Source organism: Sebastes fasciatus, chromosome 15 (assembly GCF_043250625.1).
Source record: "Sebastes fasciatus isolate fSebFas1 chromosome 15, fSebFas1.pri, whole genome shotgun sequence".
NCBI lineage: Eukaryota > Metazoa > Chordata > Actinopteri > Perciformes > Sebastidae > Sebastes > Sebastes fasciatus.
The window spans coordinates 14,708,466-14,729,809 of NC_133809.1; the positions used below are offsets into that span (position 1 = coordinate 14,708,466).

General features: G+C 42.0%; 3 protein-coding genes across 4 annotated transcripts in view; 2 read left to right on the top strand and 1 right to left on the bottom strand.

Moving 5' to 3' along the window:
• Window positions 1–21,344, bottom strand: part of klhdc2 (kelch domain containing 2) — a 214,670-nt gene that overhangs the window by 174,948 nt on the left and 18,378 nt on the right. The window lies entirely within an intron of this gene.
• LOC141783793 (B2 bradykinin receptor-like) lies at window positions 11,551–17,022 on the top strand. Its single transcript, XM_074661304.1, has 2 exons — window positions 11,551–11,719; window positions 14,268–17,022. The coding sequence occupies exons 1-2, from the start codon at window positions 11,670–11,672 to the stop codon at window positions 15,304–15,306; spliced, it is 1,089 nt and encodes a 362-aa protein (XP_074517405.1). The 5' UTR covers window positions 11,551–11,669; the 3' UTR covers window positions 15,307–17,022.
• On the top strand, window positions 17,521–20,912 carry LOC141783794 (B2 bradykinin receptor-like). The gene is made up of 2 exons (XM_074661305.1): window positions 17,521–17,643; window positions 19,394–20,912. The coding sequence occupies exons 1-2, from the start codon at window positions 17,594–17,596 to the stop codon at window positions 20,430–20,432; spliced, it is 1,089 nt and encodes a 362-aa protein (XP_074517406.1). The 5' UTR covers window positions 17,521–17,593; the 3' UTR covers window positions 20,433–20,912.

The following is a 21,344-nucleotide window of genomic DNA, read 5'->3' on the forward strand; positions in this document are numbered from 1 at the left end:
AGATGTTTGGGTTGCGTCCGCCCACCGGCAGTTTTCTCAATGTGTTGCATAATGTCTTGTGATGGCTGGTTTGTTAATACGAAAAAGGGATGTGAAATTGAATCCTATTTTTACCACATTTACTTTGCTCTGTTGGCATTGCCTATATTTGAAAGCAAGATGAAAATGATTTATCAGCGTTTCAAATTAGAGAGAAAAATATGGTGCAAGAGGCAGATCCCTTTCCAAAACCTGCCTCAGTCTCTATAACGGTAAAAACATGTAATATTGGGTGGTCTGTTTATTTTCTGCCAGGAACTTTTGAGCAGTCAAATGCACAGCATTAAAAGCATGGGTTGAATTTTATCCTAATTTTGAAGAGATTGCTTGTTGTTCCAGGGTTGGCTGCATTAGTGGTATCACACAGCGTTCTTCAAAGTTGCATTAGTGGTTTCACACCAGAGCCAAGGCCACTCCCTGTATCAGACCCTGGGATTGGTATGATGAGGCCTCATTCACCGTCCTTTCAAAGGCCCTGATTGTACGTGACAGCTGTCAAAACAATATCTAAACTTCACAAGAAGAGCCGTGCCCCAGGAGTTACGAAAGAGGAAACGGGGGCGGGATCAGCACCGAGTAATAGAGCACACAGACTGGAAAAAAAGCATTAAGCAGACAGGCAGAAGGAGACAGGAAATGAGCTGAGTATTTCCGAAGATCAGCATGAGCCTTGCCGCCCCCTCGTCCAGACATTTGTTATATACCTCATTACACACCACTGAGACATAACTAACGGCAGCGGACAGAGTTGTAGTCCGTTGTCATGATTACTCAATGTCCTTTCAGTTTGCTATGATAAATTATTTTACAATACATTAACCCTCACGTAGTCGACACAATGTAAAGGATTCATCGAGTGTGTCTCTATAAACTTATAGGGCCATGGTAGAGGTTTAAATCACACGTATTAAACTGAAGTTACAATGCTGTTATATCTAATAAATGTTATGTTTAGGGCTGTCAAAGTTAACGTGATAATAATGCATTAACGCAAATCCATTTTAACGCCACTAATTTCTTTAATGCATTAACGCAACTTGTGATTTTTAGGTTTTAGCGGGCTCAGTTTAAAAGCTAGAGTGAAGATACTGGTATCATATGAAATTAGAAAACCTAAGGAACCATTTCATACTAGATTGTCTCGAAGGAGTCTAAATAACGCTCCAAGGTTACGCTAAATTTTGGTAAAAACTGTCATGGCTCAAGGGGTTCCTTGACCTCTGACCTCAAAATATGTGAATGAAAATGGGTTCTATGGGTACCCACGAGTCTCCTCTTTACAGACATGCCCACCTTATGATAATCACATGCAGTTTGGGGCAAGTTTAATCGATTGACAGTCCTAGTTATGTTTGGAAATGGCCATTGTGCTTCAAAGGGTCGTATTACAAAAATAACATATTTTTTCATTTTTCACTCATAATTGAGGTTTTATTTGCTGAGGTTTTGAGATAACCATTGTGTCTGTGGTGCTAATTGCATTGGAAAACAGCAACTTTTCATTCCATAAACAATGCATTGGTTAAACCACAGAACTTCCTGTCAGCACTTAGCAGTATTTTTTTTTATGTTCGATGGAAAAAACTTTCTCATGAAAACTGTCTACAATACAAAAGGCCTATTTTACTTTAACTTTAGGAGGGACAAGCACATGGCTTCAGATGACAAACCACACTAAAACACATGAATGTTTTCATTGGCAGTGTTTTAGCGTTGTCACAGAATTGTTGGTTGACAGTTGAGATCATGGAGTCATTTCTGGGAAGCAGCAGTGCAGGTCATTCTGGTGAAATAACGCAATAAATAACACAGTTTGCCGAATGACATTTCTTAGGGAGAGACGGTTCATGCAATTCATTTCATGGCTTCACCCCATCCTTCAGCCCAAATTCTATTGTTGGGATATACAGTTTCCTATGCTGTTTGGTTCCAAGGAAATGTCTTGGAAAAGTGTCAGGATCAACAGGAAGTGGCAAATTCATCCTTTTAACATTACTTCAAGAAAGACCGCAGCCATGGTCATGCATCTACTGCACCCTCATCACATGAATATGACACACCAGCTCAGTTTGCACACATTATTGACTGCTTTTAAGCCTTTTGTCTATTCTAATCAATGCCAACTTGAAAATGGCCGTGGGTTTAAAGTGCGTTCCCCCTATTTAGCTCTTAATGTCTCTCAAACTGCCATGTTGTTCATCCAAATGTTACCTCTGTGAAGATCATCAGTCCTCTGATAATAGCTGATAACCACAGGCGTGATGATTGAGCCACAAGTCCATCATCCTGCATTGTTAGCAATACACACAGCGACAGACACACATGTGTATTTGTGTACAGAAAAATGTGTTAGTGTAATTGGTCTATTATAAATCTTAGTTTGGTAGATTAGGAAGAGATTGGAGGGTCAATATTGACATCACACAGAGGGGAAGGGTCTGTGACCTTATAGAGCAGGAGAGCAGCAATGGATGATGAGTGTGCCAGACGATACCAAATGGGTGAATTGTTTCCGACGGCCCGCCGGCATGCCCGGACACTATTCTTTCTTCCAGAGGTTTGTTTTGGGTTGAGTTTCATCATATCATATCATATGAAACTAGAAGTCTAAGGAATCCATTGGTACCAATCATGTCATGATAGCTTGTCGGGAAGATTGCTAAATAGCGCTACAAGGTTATGTTAAAATTTGTCGAGGAAAAACTGGCATCACGACTTTCAAAGGGGGCCCTTGACCTCTGACCTTGATATGTGACTGTAAATGGGTTCTATGGGTACCCACGAGTTTCTCCTTTACATACATGCCCACTTTGATAATCACATGCAGTTTTTTTGAATGCAGTATAAATATGTGTGTTATTTTCGTCAATACTAAAATGGTGTATTTAAATATTTCTGCATACTGAAGGAACTGGCCTTCTACCTCCGAGAGGTCAAGGCCCAGTTACGTGCTGGTTAATCTTGTGTGACAAAGAGATTTTCCAAACAGACGGGTTAAAGCATAATAATACAATTTATTCCGAACAATCAATGTTGCATAAGTAAAATAAAAGAGTATACAGATATCTGGATCCAGTCTACGTGTCCCTGACAACATACAGTGCATGGGTCAGTTCGCGAAGTCTGAACCCCGAGCTATCCCTGATCCAGCCTATTCATAGTTTACACAATATTAATATTCATGAACTTATGGCGCGTGATGTTTCTGCTGCACGTCTTCTTCGTTATCTCCTTCTGACTCCTTCCTCTTCTTGACCTTGCAAAGGAAAAACAGCACCTGCTACCTCCCTTTCCTCACAATCACTCTATTCATAACAAATCCAACAGTCAGGTTATTGTAAGCATTCTTGTACATAATAAATCCAACAATACTGGGGTCCATAAGCAGTCTTGGAATTAAATAAATTGGGTATCGCTGTAAAGCTGAGATACTTGTGGATTCAATGAGCCCAATTGTATTCATTTGTGATGATGTTAGTCCCCATAGTAGCCATTTCATTGTAGTGAGACCATTTTTTTAAACGTGATCTCACTGTATAAAATGACCTGTTGTGACCTCGAGGATAATCACAGCCTCATGAAACTTTTACAGCCACAAACTAGAGACCTAAGGCATTCAGAGGATGTATTTCATAATGTGGTATTTTGGAGAGATTATTGATCATTTTAATAAATTCTTCTAACCAAATCGTTGTAACACCCCAATAAAAAAGAGGGCAGAATGGTAGGGGTTAAGAACTTTGCCATTTACCCTCTCTACTCATAAAACATACCTTGCCTACAGCAAGAGAAGAGCAGACAGAAGAGAAGCCTACACCAGCCACCATTATTAGTCCAATCCTGTGGTTTTCGGTGAGTCACACCAGGTGAAAGCACACCCATCCTCGCGTCAGACGTGCAACCTGCAGGATCTTAAGTTGTGGACACATTAAGTTGAAGGTAGGCCATGTTTTCAAATGTCTTCTCTTTCACCTTAGAGAGGCGCTTGAAATGGATGATGTGTTTCTAGGCGTAAAAAAAACAGAAAAAATAAAACTTGTGTCGTGGAATGATGAAATATGATCAAGGAAGCAGTGCTCACAAATTGCTTTTTTGAAATGGCAACAATCATTTTATCATAGTGATCACAAGGTAAAAATTAAAAATATGCAAATCACATCACAATGATCTGTCAAGGATGTGTGACTTTACAATGCTTCCATCTGCAGGTAACCACTGCCTAACAGTGTCCCTATCAAAATGCACTTCTGAAGCCATTAAAATGTTGTACTTCAGACCTGACTCTCACAGTTATTCACTGTAATAGCAATCTCACAATAAACACAATGCAGTGCAGTAAATAGTTTCATTTGTCTCTAATGCACAGCGAGCAGTGCATAAATTAATTTAAGTGGCTTTCATCATAGTCCAAGCACACATCTGCTCCACTTTAATGCTGAGGATATAACATCACAATGCTCACACGTCAGATGGGATATTTATGTGAAACGATTGTAATTATCATTATTATTTCCCACATAATATCCAATAATTCCACAAAAATCCTGCTGAAATCCTCTATAATACCCACATTGTATTTAGACAAAGACAGGCCTCACCCAACCATTTTGAAACTTTAACTTCCAGCGGAAGTTTCTGCATACTGGAAGATCTTTATCCCATGATAAAACATCCAGTAAATAAACATTAACTATGCCAGAATACAAACACATGTAATCTTCAGAGGAGGGCAGAGGACAAACAGGAGAGAGAGAGAAAAAGAGCAGACAGACTGAAGTTGGCTGACATTGTTTTAATTGCAGTTCCATATTAGGGCGAGTGAGAGTCAGACTGAGGAGTAAGTACGTGTTACTGGAGCAGTGTAGTCGGGCATCTGGACTGTTCACAACTGGACAAACTCAGGAGGAATGACTCTTCAACCCACGAAGTATGTATGAGCCTCATATGGTTTGTATATTGTGAAACATTTCACATTAGCATTGATACATTATCTCCTCTTTAACATTGAGAATTGAAACAGTAGTGTTGTGTTTTATAATCATTTTTGTACAGAAACTTGTTCAAAATGTATTTACATGTGCTCAGATGTATAATACATCAAGATGTGTTGGGTAACAGAATATGTCGATACACAAGAGTGAACAATACAGTGAAATACTGCAAAACATACTAGGAGATGGAAAACCAGAATAGAATCTTGTTATAGTTTTGTTCACCAGAAGCGTGGACTCAAGTGCAGGCACAAACACAAGTCTCTTTAAGGTGTAACAAATATAATTTATTACAAATAAGATATCTATATATATATATATATATCTGTGAACAGGGCTGGAGTTCCTGGAGGGAAGGATTCAGATTGAGGGGGAGCAGCGTGCAGGAGTGAGCAGGCAGGTAGTTCCAGGAAGCAGCAACAGCTGACAGGTGAACAGACCTGAACAGAGGACAAAAATAGTGTGAATCCAAAAACACGAGCACGAGCAAGTCAAAAAGCCAAAATATAAGGGAGCCTGAATACGATATGTACCACTGTGGGTGACGGAACGATCTGGCGATGAGTGGCAAGAAGACCGGGGTAGATATACTGCAGGTTTGTGTGATGATTAGTTGATTGTCTTCAGCTGCTCCAGCAGTGCCCGCCCAGAGGAGGAGGAGGAGGAGGAAGGCCACACCTCCCAACACACTGACAAACTAGACAAACAGGGAAAACCACACAGGAGACAAAAGGGCAGGGAAACAGAGGAAACACAAGGAAACATTAGGCTGCCAAGATGATAACATGACAGTACCTCCCCCTTAACGAGAGCCTCCAGGCGATCTTCCAGGTTTGTCAGGGTGCGCTTTATGAAAATCCTGGACCAGCTCAGCATCCAGGATGCGGGAACGAGGTACCCAGGACCTCTCCTCTGGACTGTATCCCTCCCAGTCCACCAGATACTGAAAACCGCGGCCTCGCCGTCTAACATCCAGTAATCGTCTGACCGTATACGCTGGCTGGTTGTCAATGATCCGGGCGGGAGGAGGGACCAGAGGACTGGTGAGGACCGATTTCAGCTGGGAAACATGGAAAGAAGGATGAATCCTTAGGGATCTTGGCAGGATGAGTCTGACAGTGGAAGGGTTAATAATTCTCTCAATTTCAAACGGTCCGATGAAACGGGGAGCCAGTTTTCTGGAGTCAGTTTTCAACGGAATGTCTCTAGAGGACAACCAAACTCTCTGACCTGGGATGTAGACAGGAGCCGGGGTCCTGTGACGATCCGCGATCCTCTTGTTTCTCTCAGCCGTACGAAGTAAAGCAGCCATAGTGTCCTTCCAGACCTTGCGGCAGCGTCGAAGGTGGTGCTGCACAGATGGCACAGCCAACTCCTCCTCTTGTGCTGGAAACAGTGGAGGCTGGTACCCTAATGAGGCTTCAAAAGGAGAAACACCAGTGGCAGCAGAAGAGAGAATTATGCGCATATTCAATCCAACATAACTGAACTCCAAGAAGATGGATTAATAGCAGCGACACAACGTATGGCGGATTCCAAATCCTGATTAGCCCTCTCTGACTGTCCATTCGTCTGGAAACCAGAAGACAGACTGACAGTGGCTCCAAGGGCTTGACAAAAAGACCTCCAAACCTGAGAAATGAACTGAGGACCACGGTCTGAGACGATGTCCACAGGAATACCATGCAGACGGAAAACATGGTTAGTCAAGAGATCAGCTGTCTCATGTGCTGAAGGAAGCTTGGGAAGACCAATGAAATGAACGGCCTTGGAGAACCGATCAACAATGGTAAGTATCACTGTCTTACCATTAGAAGGAGGAAGACCAGTGACAAAGTCCAAGGCGATGTGGGACCAAGGGCGACCAGGTATGGGTAATGGGCGGAGCAACCCCACAGGCGGCCGATGAGATGTCTTTCCCCGGGCACAGATTGTGCAGGCGAGGACGTATTCCTTGACGTCCCTCTCCATTGTGGCCCACCAGAAGTGTCGTCTGAGGAGTGACAAAGTCCTACTCATCCCAGGATGGCAAGCGAACCGGGAAACGTGTCCCCACTGCAGGACCTGGGAGCGAACTGACACAGGAACAAACATTCGATTAGCAGGGCCAGTACCTGGATCCGGTTCTTCACGCTGAGCCTCCCGAACCGCTGACTCAACCTCCCAGGTTAATGTCCCCACCACCAAGGCTGCCGGCAGAATGGTGTCTGGAACATTTGGTGATTCCTCTGCCGGGACAAAGCGTCAGGCTTGATGTTCTTGGAACCAGGGCGGTAAGTAATGGTGAAGTTGAATCGACCAAAGAATAAAGCCCACCGAGCCTGGCGGGAATTCAATCGTTTGGCTGACTGGATGTAGGCAAGATTCTTGTGATCAGTCCATACAATAAACGGAATCTCCGAACCCTCCAACCAGTGTCTCCATTCCTCCAGGGCCAACTTCACTGCCAACAGCTCTCGATTCCCCACATCGTAGTTCCTCTCAGCTGGAGACAGGCGTCGAGAGAAAAAAGCACAGGGATGTAGCTTCTTATCAGGTCTGGAGCGTTGGGAGAGAACAGCCCCCACACCAATGTCCGAGGCATCAACCTCCACAACAAACTGAAGAGAAGAGTCATGTTGCATCAGGATGGGTGCGGACGTAAAGCGGTCCTTTAATAAGGCAAATGCCTGATCCGCCTCAGGAGTCCAGCGAAAAGGAACAGCAGGAGATGTGAGCCTGGTCAGTGGCGCAGCAATTCTGCTGTAATCACGGATAAACCGGCAGTAAAAGTTGGCAAATCCAAGGAAGCGTTGTAAGAGCTTTCTGGAGGATGGTTCAGGCCACTCTGCCACCGTCTTGATCTTGTCCGGATCCGTCTTCACCTGCCCACTCTCAATGATGTAACCAAGGAATCCAACAGAGCTGACGTGAAACTCGCACTTCTCAGCCTTCACAAACAGCTTGTTCTCCAGTAGTCTCTGTAGCACTTGGCGCACATGAAGCTGGTGTTCTACGAGATCAGAGGAAAAAATCAAAATGTCATCCAGGTAGACAAACACAAACCGGTCCAAAAAATCATTAACCAGTGCTTGAAACACTGCAGGAGCGTTAGTCAGTCCAAAAGGCATCACTAAGTACTCGAAGTGACCCAGTGGTGTGTTGAATGCTGTCTTCCATTCATCTCCTTCCCGAATCCGTACCAGATGGTACGCGTTTCGCAGATCCAGCTTGCTGAAGACAGTGGCTCCCTGTAGTGGTTCAAAAGCAGAGCTGATTAATGGCAGAGGGTACTTGTTCTTTACCGTGATATTGTTTAACCCTCGAAAATCAATACACGGGCGGAGAGTCTTGTCTTTCTTGCTAACAAAAAAGAATCCTGCCCCTAGAGGCGAAGAGGAAGGTCTGATGAGGCCTGCAGCCAGAGAGTCATTAATGTAGGTTTCCATAGCACCTCTCTCAGGACGTGACAGATTGTACAGGCGGCTTGAAGGCAGAGTGGTACCAGGTAGCAGCTCAATAGCACAATCATATGGACGATGAGGAGGCAAAGATAACGCTCTCTCCTTACTGAAAACCTCCCCGACATGATATTCACTAGGCACAGCAGACAAGTCAGGAGGAACACAGGGCGGAGAAGCAACACTGATCTCTACAGGTGGTAAAGCCGACTGCAAGCACGAGGAATGACAAAAACTACTCCAGCCCATAATCTTACTGGTCGACCAGTTGATCTGGGGGTTGTGTAGCTTTAACCACGGGTGTCCGAGAACAAGAGGAGTCTTAGGGGCAGAGAAAACAAAAAACTGTATTAGCTCACGGTGGTTACCAGACAGAATTAGAGAAAGAGGCTCAGTGCGGTGAGTGACTAACGCTAAAGACTTGCCGTCTAAAGCACAGACTCTGACAGGAGTCTCAAGGGGTTCAATGCTGATGCCAGCCTGAGAGACTAACTCAGCATCTAAAAAACTCTGCACCGGAGTCAATCAATGCTAACAGGGGCAAGGACATTTTACTCATACACAGTTTAGCAGGTATTTGAGTACGAGGTCTAGTGTTGATGGGGACGTCAGTCTTACTCACCAGTATCCCCACAGCTACTGGTGAGCCCGCTCTTTTGGGCGGAGAGTACATGCAGCAAGGAAATGTCCGACTTGACCACAGTAGATACATTCACCCGCTCGGATCCGTCTCTGACGTTCAGCGGGAGTGAGATTAGCCCGGCCCACCTGCATGAGTTCATCAGAGTGAGCAGAGGAGCTGGGACCGGAGCCGTGAGTCTCTGACGGGCCGGGGGCAACTCTCGCGAGAGTAGAGGTCGCAGCAAAGGAGTTCACGGGAGTGTGGGATTTGTAGTTCTTCTCCCGGCGTCTCTCCCGCATACAGTTGTCCAGTCTTATAGACAGATCAATAAGAGCATCAAGGGAGTTAGTATCATCACGGACAGCAAGTTCATCCTTTAACTGCTCACACAAACCGTGTAGAAAAACTCCTTTTAATGCCTCGTCATTCCATCCAGCCTCCGCAGCCAGAATCCGGAACTCCACAGAATAATCCACCACACTTCTTTGACTCTGTCGTAGGTTAAGCAAACGTTTAGCAGCGTCTCCAATACATACAGGGTGATCAAAAACTTTCTTCATTTCACTCATGAAACAATCATAGGACAAAGAATTTATCCCTCCTCTTCCCAACATTGCTTCAGCCCAGTGACAAACTAGACAAACTAGACAAACAGGGAAAACCACACAGGAGACAAAAGGGCAGGGAAACAGAGGAAACACAAGGAAACATTAGGCTGCCAAGATGATAACATGACAAATCTACCAGTAGAGACTTGTCTTTTACCATTTCATAAATTCCTCTCAACATGTTTAATGTTCAATTCAATTTATTTTTGTATAGCGTCAAATCACAACAGAAGTTATCTCAAGACGCTTTATATATAGAGCAGGTCTATGACCGTACACCATAGTTTAGAGACCCAACAGTATCCACCAAGCGCACTGTGGCCAGGAAAAACTCCTCGATTACTGGGAAGAAACCTGGAGCAGAACCGGGCGCAGGGCGGGCGGCCATCTGCCGAGACCGGATGGGGGGATAGATAGATAGATAGATCAAGAGAGAGAGAGTGAGAGTGAGAGTGAGAGTGAGAGTGACAGAATGTCACAATGTTAGTGTGCCCCCATTTGTTTTTGCTATATACATTTTGGTTAAATGTTTTGTTTGTACAATGCTGATACACAAAAATATCAGTAATTGATTTGTTGATAAAAAGATATACTAAAGAAAACATTTTATAACAAACATTTCGCTATTGTAAAGTACGTATTTGCAACAGTTGCTTATGCATTCACTGACACAGAGCTGATATCTTCTACTTATAGTACAGTTAAAAAAACAAACTATTCTGTGATACATTTGATGTAGACCTACACTCTTAAATTGCAGCTCTATTGATTGTTCTTGATTCTTAATACATATCAGAAACATTCTCATGTGCCTATCATTTAAAAATATGATTGACTTTGACTTAACAGTTCAGTGCAAAACAGATTCCCGAACGACTAAGATGATATTGTGCAAGGCAAAGTCAAATGCCCTTAGGGATAGTAATGTGAACAGGACCAAGCATGTTGCTCATTATTGGAACATGGTGACTAGTGTTCTACATGATTTAGACGCAGGTACAAGGGAAGTACTAATCAAATTATGGGAAGAGGCAGGGCTGCTGGTGGTGCATGTAAAGGTTGCAATGCAGCAATTAGTAGTCCTAATAGCAGTTAAATATATATATAGTGTGGAGATGGACATTTAATTAGGCTGCTCTGTTTTATGACAAAGTTCAAAGGTCATGTTCATGTTCACACGGGGTAATGGATTCCTTCGGTTTTTCTATTTTCATATGATATCAGTACCTTCACTCTAGCACTAAAACTGAACTTGCTACAGCCTCTGAAAGACAGTAAAGTCGGTTGGGATCATCCGCGATCCTGCGGGTCTCAGAGGGTTAAGTGGCTTTCATCAAAGTCCAAGCAAACATCTCCTCCACTTTAATGCTGAGGATATAACATCACTATGCTCACACGTAAGACGTTTTTATAATGGCATATTTATTTGAAACGATTGTGAATGTCATTATTATTTCCCACATAATATCCAATAATTCCTCAAAAATGTGGCTTCTGCTTAAATTCTCTATAATACCCGCAGTGTATTTAGACTGAGACGTCACCCACCCATTTTAAAACTTTAACTTCCAGCTCAAGTGGCTGCATACTGGAAAATCTTTATCCAATGATAAAACATCAAGCAAATAAACACTAACTACGCCAGATCACAAACACATAGACACGTGTGTGATCTTCAGAGGAGGGCAGGAGACAAACAGGAGAGAGAGAGAGAGAGAGAGAGAGAGAGAGAGAGAGAGAGAGAGAGAGAGAGAGAGAGAGAGAGAGAGAGAGAGAGAGAGAGAGAGAGAGAGAGAGAGAGAGAGAGAGAGAGAGAGAGAGAGAGAGAGAGAGAGAGAGAGAGAGAGAGAGCATAAAGACTGAAGTTGGCTGACATCCATTTAATTGCAGTTCCAAATAAGAGGGCGAGTCAGAGTCAGACTGAGGAGAGTAAGCGAGTGTTACTGGAGCAGTGTAGTCAGGTATCTGGATGGTTCACATCCCGACTTACTCAGGAGAAATGACTCTTCAACCGACAAGGTATGTATGAGTTTCCTTTTGTTTATATATTGTGAAACATTTCACATTAGCATTTATACATTATCTCCTCTTTAACATTGAGAATTGAAACAGTAGTGTTGTGTTTTATAATCATTTTTATGTCAATAACTAAACTAAACTAAACTAAAAAAAAAGTTTTAAAATTTGTGTTTGGTGGATTATTTCTCTGTAGTTACAATGCTAATTGGCATTGTATTTTACATTGTTGGAAAGCCTGTTTATTTACCTTCACAATGATGTCCAACTTGTAAGGAACATGCATTTTTGTTATGAGCAGCACAGCTGGTTATGTGGGTAGTGCCCAAGAAAAATTGCCAAAATGCTCTGCCAATGGTAAACAGTGTATTCTCCTATAGGTATTGACTCTTGTTTTGAGTTGTTTGGTGGATTGGATGATTGAACTCTCTATCAGTAACAAGGAACAAACAAGACATATTGGCAATTTTACACTTTATTCATTTAAAACACCGTCAGGAGCCTCAGTAGCGGTGGAAGATCCATACACAGCCACAACAGCCTGGCACCTCCTCCTCATGCTGGTCACCAACCTGGTCACACGTTGCTGTGGGATGGCGTTCCATTCCTCAACCAGGATTTATCTTGCTTTACCGCACGGGCCTTATCCAGATTAGTTCAATGTGGCATGTCAGTGTTTGTAGCAGACACCAAATGATCAATTTAGTAGGGTGCAGCGGCCAACAGGCTAGACCTGATTGGCAGCACCTGTAGCTCAAAACAAGAGTCAATACCAACAGGAGAATACACTGTTTAGCATTGGCAGAGAATTTTGGCAAATTTTACTTCGGTGCTACCCACATAATCAGCTGTGCTGCTCATCCCACAAATGCATGATCCTTACAAGTTGGACATCATTGTGAAGGTAAATAAACAGGCTTTCCAACCATGTAAAATGCAATGCCAATTAGCATTGTAACAACAGAGAAATAATCCACCAAACACAAATTAAAAAAAATAAATCCCGAGTTTATGTACAGAAACTTGTTCAAAATATATATGCATGTCCTCAGATGTATTTTACGTCAAGATGTGTTGGGTAACAGAATATATCGATACACAACAGTAAACAATACAATGAAATACAGCAAAACATACTAGGAGATGGAAAACCTGAATAGAATCTACCAGTAGAGACTTGTCTTTTACCATCTCATAAATTCCTCTCAACATGTTTAATGTTAGTGTGCCCCCATTTGTTTTTGCTATATCAATTTTGGTTAAATGCTTTTATTGTACTATGCTAATACACAAAAATATCAGTAATCGATGTTTTGATGGAATGGAAAATTGAATGAAAATTACATTGATTGCGGTGGATCATATATGAGCTCAGTTTTGGCCCCAATTATAAGAAGATACATTAAAGAAAACATTTTATAACAAACATTTAGTTATTGTAAAGTACGTATTTGCAACAGTTTCTTATGCATTCACTGACACAGAGCTGATATCTTCTACTTATAGTACAGTCATAAAAAACAAACAACTCTGTGACACATTTGATGTAGACCTATAATCTTAAATTCCAGCTCTATTGATTGTTCTTGATTCTTAATACATTCAGAAACATTCTCATGTGCCTATCATTTAAAAATATGATTGACTTTGATGTAACAGTTCAGTGCAAAACAGATTCCCGGACAACTAGGATGATATCTCATATTGTGCAAAGCAAATTTAAATGCCCTTAGGGACATTAAGGTGAACAAGGCCAAGCATGTTGCTCATTATTGTAACATGGTGACTACTGTTCTACGTGATTTAGGCGCAGGTACAAGGGAAGTACTAATCAAATTATGGGAAGAGGCAGGGCTGCTGGTGGTGCATGTAAAGGTTGCAATGCAGCAATTAGTAGTGCTAATAGCAGTTATATATATATATAGTGTGGAGATGGACATTTAAATAGGCTGCTCTGTTTTATGACGAAGTTAGAGCGCTCACAGGCTTATGATGAACCGTCTGTAGAAGCTCAATTACTACAGTCATGTTCATGTTCGCACGGGGCTGCACGGTGGTGCAGTGGTTCGCACTGTCGCCTCACAGCAAGAGGGTCGCAGGACTTGGGGCCCTTCTGTGTGGAGTTTGCATGTTCTGGTGGGTTTTCTCTGGGTTCTCTGTTTTCCTCCACACAGTCCAAAGACAATGTTGACTCTAAATTGCCCATAGGTGTGAATGTGAGCGTCAATGGTTGTCTGTCTCAATGTGTCAGCCCTGTGATAGTCTGGCGACCTGTCCAGGGTGTACACCGCCTTCGCCCAATGTCAGCTGGGATCGGCTCCAGCACCCTCACGACCCTGAATAGGATAAGCGGCCACAGATAATGGATGGATGGATGTTGTTCACACAGTTTGAAAATAATGAAAAGAGCTGTACAAGACAGAGCCAGGCTACTGCAGTTGTTTCCCACCGTTTTCAGTCATGAGAGTTGTATCGATCTTCCCGTCTGACTCGAAAAAGTGTTTTTGTTGCCGTGATAATGTTAACTGTCTTTGTTTTATGTTCTCCACAGCGTCCCAGACTTCAACACCACAGCTTTAAATGGAGACCAAAACAACACCAATGGCACAGATTGCCCTGATATGTACGACTCGGAGTGGCTCTACATCGGACAGCCGGTTTATATCCTGCTCATCGCCGTACTGGGAATCATGTTCAACTTGTTTGTCCTGATGGTTTTCTGCTTCCACAAGAAGGCCTGCACCGTGGCTGAGATCTACTTGAGTAACTTGGCTGCTGCTGACCTCGTCCTGGTGTCCTTTTTGCCTTTCTGGGCCGTCTACGTATCCAACGGTTTCAATTGGCCTTTTGGTGTGTTCCTGTGCAAAGTCGTCAGCATGGGCATTAAGATGAACGCCTATAGCAGCATCTACTTCCTCATTCTGGTTAGCGCAGATCGCTATGGGGTGCTGGTGCACCCGCTGTCCCACGGTAGAATGCATAGGCCAAAATATGCCAAATTGGGCTGTTTGCTGATGTGGGGTTTCGGTTTGCTCCTGAGTGTCCCCACATTTGTCTATAGGGTAGAGGATAATAGTTCTGATAATATTACTCAATGTTCTCTGGACTACCCAAACCACACGGTGCAGCTGGTCTTTGATGGGATGTTTTTCGTTTTTGGCTTAATCATCCCCATTTCGATCATCTCATTCTGCACCGTCAAGATTATTCAGGCTTTGAAGATCAAGACGATAGAGAGGTTCAATGCTGAGAGAACGGAGCAGAAGGCCACCACTCTGGTGCTGGCGGTCCTCCTGGCGTTCCTCATCTGCTGGGTGCCGTTCCACGTGGTCACCATGCTGAACGGGCTCGTAGAAGCTAAAGTCCTGGGCGGGTGTCACCTCGAGTTCGTCCTACGTATCTGCACTCAGTTCTTCGTCTACCTAGCCTTCTTCAACAGCGTCCTCAACCCCGTCCTCTACGTCATTGTAGGGAAGAACTTCCGTAAAAAAGTTTGTGAGCTCTTCCAGCAGTGGAAAATTAGGAAACCAGCCACCTCTGAGTCCTCACGTTCATTAAAGATGTCCTCTACACTGAAGACGTTGTTATAAAATACTACTTTCAAAAGCACTGCTCCCCTTAAAAATAGACTTTGTAGAAAGGTGGACAGTCATTTGCGCAAATGTAAATGATTCCAATGATGATTCATTATTAGATTTGCAGTGGATGTAATTGTGTTGTAATGGGAGCAAATCACCCTTCCTCAAATCAATCTTTGACGATACGCCTTCTCAAAAAGATAATCGAGTTTTAATCAATTTTATGAAATGTAATTATAAATTTATGTAACTGTTTCATCACATGCAATAAACTGCAGCTGTCCTCTTGTTACAAACATATGCAAACATTTGTATCTTGAATGTACACGTGGTGAGATTTAAATCAGCATGGTTGCTGTAAAATAATTAATGTAAATACAGTATGTCTTGTATTGCTGATAACTCAGATTGTAAATAGTACCAGTATTTGTTTTTCTCTGAACATAACAGGTCAAATAAAACATACATATGGTTTTATGGATGTCTCTTGAATCTTTATTAGGAACACGTTTAGAGACATGTTTCCCTAAGAAAACCAACAGTGTCCCTATCATAACGCACTTCTAAAGCCATTAAAATGTACTTCAGACCCGACTCTCACAGAGTTATTCACTGTAATAGCAATCTTACATAAACACAATGCAGTGCAGGAAATGGATTCATTTGTCTCTAATGCACAACGAGCAGTGCATAAATTAATTTACCCTCTGAGACCGACAATAGACCTGTTTTTGTCTTTTTTGGGGGATACAGGGGGTCTTTAGGGGTTAGCAGTATATGTCACATAGAAGTGGTGTACATCATCTGAAAGCTGGGAACCTGAAGATTAATTTGAGATGCAGCTCAGCACTGTGTGTCAAGTTGTTCTTGTCATAAATTGGAAATAATTGAATGAATGAATGAATGAATTAATCAATTAATCAATTAACTAATTAATCAAATAATGAATTATTTAAAATAAATTGTAAACGTGTATAAGGGGTAAGAACATTATGACTGAAGTATATGATGGCCATTCCCATGCTCTGTTATGTTTCATAAGTTGTTGCAGCAATTTTGGGGTTGATACCATTTTTTTACACAGATTTGGTGCAAAATTTTACCTTTTTTTACGACTCAAGAATTGATAAAAATGATCAAAAATCCCTCCAAAATACCACATTCAGACACCAAGACCTTGAGGAACACCATAGAAACAGCCATGCTGTGATTTGGTATCAAAACCTTTTAATATTTTGAGATTTCTGCAAGAACTGAATTTTTCAGTGATTGGATGGTGAGCACTTCCGTTCTGGAAACTGCTCAGAAACCCCCTTATTGTCAATCTAGCTAGGAAAGCCATCCATTCTCTGAATGCTCTAGATCTGTAGTTTGTGGCTGTAAAGTTTCATGAGGCTGTGATTATCCTAGAGGTGACCACAGGTCATTTTATACATGGAGATCAAATTACAAAAAAATGGTCTCACTATAATGAAATGGCTACTATTGGGACTAACATCATCACACATGAATACAGTTGGGCTCATTGAATCCACAAGAGTCTCAGCATTACAGTGATATCCAATTTATGTAATTCCAAGACTGTTTAAGGTCCCAAATATGTAGAAATATTCAAACCTTTTCTAGAATAGGCAAAAACAACACATTTATACCGCATGCAAAAAACTGCATGGTTTTTGCCCCAAACTGCATGTGATTATCATAAAGTGAGCACGTCTGTAAAGGGGAAACTCATGGGTACCCATAGAACCCATTTACAGTCACATATCTGGAGGTCAGAGGTCAAGAGACCCCTTTGAAAATAATCATGCAATCTTGCCAAAATTTTGCCCAAATTTCTAGCGTTATTTATCCTCCTTCCTGACAAGATGGCATGACTGCTAGCATGGTTGGTACTAATGTATTCCTTCGGTTTTCTAGTTCCATTTGATATCATTCCCTTCACTCTAGCACTAAAACTGAACTTGCTACAGCCTCTGAAAGACAGTAAAGTCGGTTGGGATCATCCGCGATCCTACGGGTCTCAGAGGGTTAAGACGTTTTTGTAATGAGATATTTATTTGAAACGAGGTGCAGGGGACAAACAGGATAGAGAAAGAGAGAGAGAGAGAGCGAGAGAGAGAGAGAGAGAGAGAGAGAGAGAGAGAGAGAGAGAGAGAGAGAGAGAGAGAGAGAGCATACAGACTGAAGTTGGCTGACATCCATTTAATTGCAGTTCCCTACCGTAGAAGAGGGCGAGTCAGAGTCAGACTGAGGAGAGTAAGGGAGTGTTGCTGGAGCATTGTAGTCAGGCATCTGGATGGTTCACATCTGGACTTACTCAGGAGGAATGACTCTTCAACCAACAAGGTATATATGAGTTTCCTTTCGTTTATATATTGTGAAACATTTCACATTAGCATTGATACATTTCCTCCTCTTTAACATTGAGAATTGAAACAGTAGTGTTGTGCTTTATAATCATTTTTATGTCAATAACTATGTACAGAAACTTTTTCAAAATATATTTGCATGTCCTCAGATGTATGATACGTCAAGATGTGTTGGGTAACAGAATATATTGATCCAAAAGACTGAACAATACAGTTAAATACAACAAAACATACTAGGATATAGAAAACCTGAATAGAATCTACCAGTAGAGACTTGTCTTTTACCATCTCATAAATTCCTCTCAACATGTTTAATGTTAGTGTGCCCCCTTTTGTTTTTGCAATATAAATTTTGGTTAAATGCTTTTATTGTTCTATGCTGATACACAAAAATATCAGTAATCGATGTTTTGATGGAATGGAAAATTTAATGAAAATTACATTGATTGCGGTGGATCATATATGAGCTCAGTTTTGGCCCCAATTATAAGAAGATACATTAAAGAAAACATTTTATAACAAACATTTGGTTATTGTAACGTACGTATTTGCAACAGTTGCTTATGCATTCACTGACACGGAGCTGATATCTTGTACTTATAGTACAGTTATAAAAAACAAACTGCTCTGTGATACATTTGATGTAGACCTATAATCTTAATTTGCAGCTCTATTGATTGTTTTTGATTCTTAATGCTTTCAGAAACATTCTCATGTGCCTATCATTTAAAAATATGATTGACTTTGACGAAACGGTTCAGTGCAAAACAGATTCCCGGACAATTCGGATGATATCTCAAATTGTGTGCAAAGCAAATTTAAATGCCCTTAGGGAAATTAAGGTGAACAGGGCCAAGCATGTTGCTCATTATTGTAACATGGTGACTAGTATTCTACGTGATTTAGACGCAGGTACAAGGGAAGTACTAATCAAATTATGGAAAGAGGCAGGGCTGCTGGTGGTGCATGTAAAGGTTGCAATGCAGCAATTAGTAGTCCTAATAGCAGTTATATATATATATATATAGTGTGGAGATGGACATTTAAATAGGCTGCTCTGTTTTATGACGAAGTTAGAGAGCTCACAGGCTTATGATGAGCCGTCTGTAGAAGCTCAATTACTACAGTCATGTTCATGTTCGCACGGGGCTGCACGGTGGTGCAGTGGTTAGCACTGTTGCTTCACAGCAAGAGGGTCGCAGGACTTGTGGCCCTTCTGTGTGGAGTTTGCATGTTCTGGTGGGTTTTCTCCGGTTCTCCGATTTCCTCCACACAGTCCAAAGACAATGTTGACTTTAAATTGCCCGTAGGTGTGAATGTGAGCGTCAATGGTTGTCTGTCTCAATGTGTCAGCCCTGTGATAGTCTGACGACCTGTCCAGGGTGTACCCCGCCTTCGCCCCTGAATAGGATAAGCGGCTACAGATAATGGATGGATGGATGTTCACACAGTTTGAAAGTTATGAAAAGAGCTGTACAAGCTGTTGTGTTCATCTCTGCACCTGTGGAAACATTAAGGCAAACTCAGGGGATGACCCTATTTCCCTGACAACAAATCACTCAGTTGAACCCAGTTGGATTTTGTTATCTTTGGACAGTGCCAGGCTACTGCAGTTGTTTCCCACCTTTTTCAGTCATGAGAGTTGTATCGATCTTCCCATCTGACTCGAAAAAGTGTTTTTGTTGCCATGATAATGTTTAACTGTCTTTGTTTTATGTTCTCCACAGCGTCCCAGACCTCAACACCACAGATTTATATGGAGACCAAAACAACACCAATGGCACAGATTGCCCTGATATGTACGACTGGGAGTGGCTCTACATCGGACAGCCGGTTTATATCCTGCTCATCGCCGTGCTGGGAATCATGTTCAACGTGTTTGTCCTGATGGTTTTCTGCTTCCACAAGAAGGCCTGCACCGTGGCCGAGATCTACTTGAGCAACCTGGCTGCTGCTGACCTCGTCCTGGTGTCCTGTTTGCCTTTCTGGGCCGTCTACGTATACAACCGTTTCAATTGGCCTTTTGGTTGGTTCCTGTGCAAAGTCGTCAGCATGGGCATTAAGATGAACGCCTATAGCAGCATCTACTTCCTCATTCTGGTTAGCGCAGATCGCTATGGGGTGCTGGTGCACCCGCTGTCCCACGGTAGAATGCATAGGCCAAAATATGCCAAATTGGGCTGTTTGCTGATGTGGGGTTTCGGCTTGCTCCTGAGTGTCCCCACATTTGTCTATAGGGTAGAGGATAATAGTTCTGATAATATTACTCAATGTTCTCTGGACTACCCAAACCACACGGTGCAGCTGGTCTTTGATGGGATGTTGTTCGTTTTTGGCTTAATCATCCCCATTTCGATCATCTCATTCTGCACCGTCAAGATTATTCAGGCTTTGAAGATCAAGACGATAGAGAGGTTCAATGCTGAGAGAACGGAGCAGAAGGCCACCACTCTGGTGCTGGCGGTCCTCCTGGCGTTCCTCATCTGCTGGGTGCCGTTCCACGTGGTCACCATGCTGAACGGGCTCGTAGAAGCTAAAGTCCTGGGCGGGTGTCACCTCGAGTTCGTCCTACGTATCTGCACTCAGTTCTTCGTCTACCTAGCCTTCTTCAACAGCGTCCTCAACCCCGTCCTCTACGTCATTGTAGGGAAGAACTTCCGTAAAAAAGTTTGTGAGCTCTTCCAGCAGTGGAAAATTAGGAAACCAGCCACCTCTGAGTCCTCACGTTCATTAAAGATGTCCTCTACACTGAAGACGTTGTTATAAAATACTACTTTCAAAAGCACTGCTCCCCTTAAAAATAGACTTTGTAGAAAGGTGGACAGTCATTTGCGCAAATGTAAATGATTCCAATGATGATTCATTATTAGATTTGCAGTGGATGTAATTGTGTTGTAATGGGAGCAAATCACCCTTCCTCAAATCAATCTTTGACGATACGCCTTCTCAAAAAGATAATCGAGTTTTAATCAATTTTATGAAATGTAATTATAAATTTATGTAACTGTTTCATCACATGCAATAAACTGCAGCTGTCCTCTTGTTACAAACATATGCAAACATTTGTATCTTGAATGTACACGTGGTGAGATTTAAATCAGCATGGTTGCTGTAAAATAATTAATGTAAATACAGTATGTCTTGTATTGCTGATAACTCAGATTGTAAATAGTACCAGTATTTGTTTTTCTCTGAACATAACAGGTCAAATAAAACATACATATGGTTTTATGGATGTCTCTTGAATCTTTATTAGGAACACGTTTAGAGACATGTTTCCCTAAGAAAACCAACAGTGTCACTATCATAACGCACTTCTAAAGCCATTAAAATGTACTTCAGACCCGACTCTCACAGAGTTATTCACTGTAATAGCAATCTTACATAAACACAATGCAGTGCAGGAAATGGATTCATTTGTCTCTAATGCACAACGAGCAGTGCATAAATTAATTTACCCTCTGAGACCGACAATAGACCTGTTTTTGTCTTTTTTGGGGGATACAAGGGGGTCTTTAGGGGTTAGCAGTATATGTCACATAGAAGTGGTGTACATCATCTGAAAGCTGGAAACCTGAAGATTAATTTGAGATGCAGCTCAGCACTGTGTGTCAAGTTGTTCTAGTCATAAATTGGAAATAATTGAATGAATGAATGAATCAATTAATCAATTAACTA

Bases quoted from the DNA above. Each gene is read 5' to 3' on its own strand.
- LOC141783793 (XM_074661304.1), top strand. From the start codon at position 11,670: ATGGTTCACATCCCGACTTACTCAGGAGAAATGACTCTTCAACCGACA. The intron at 11,720-14,267 runs GTATGTATGAGT...TGTTCTCCACAG, and splicing joins ATGACTCTTCAACCGACAAG to CGTCCCAGACTTCAACACCA.
- LOC141783794 (XM_074661305.1), top strand. From the start codon at position 17,594: ATGGTTCACATCTGGACTTACTCAGGAGGAATGACTCTTCAACCAACA. The intron at 17,644-19,393 runs GTATATATGAGT...TGTTCTCCACAG, and splicing joins ATGACTCTTCAACCAACAAG to CGTCCCAGACCTCAACACCA.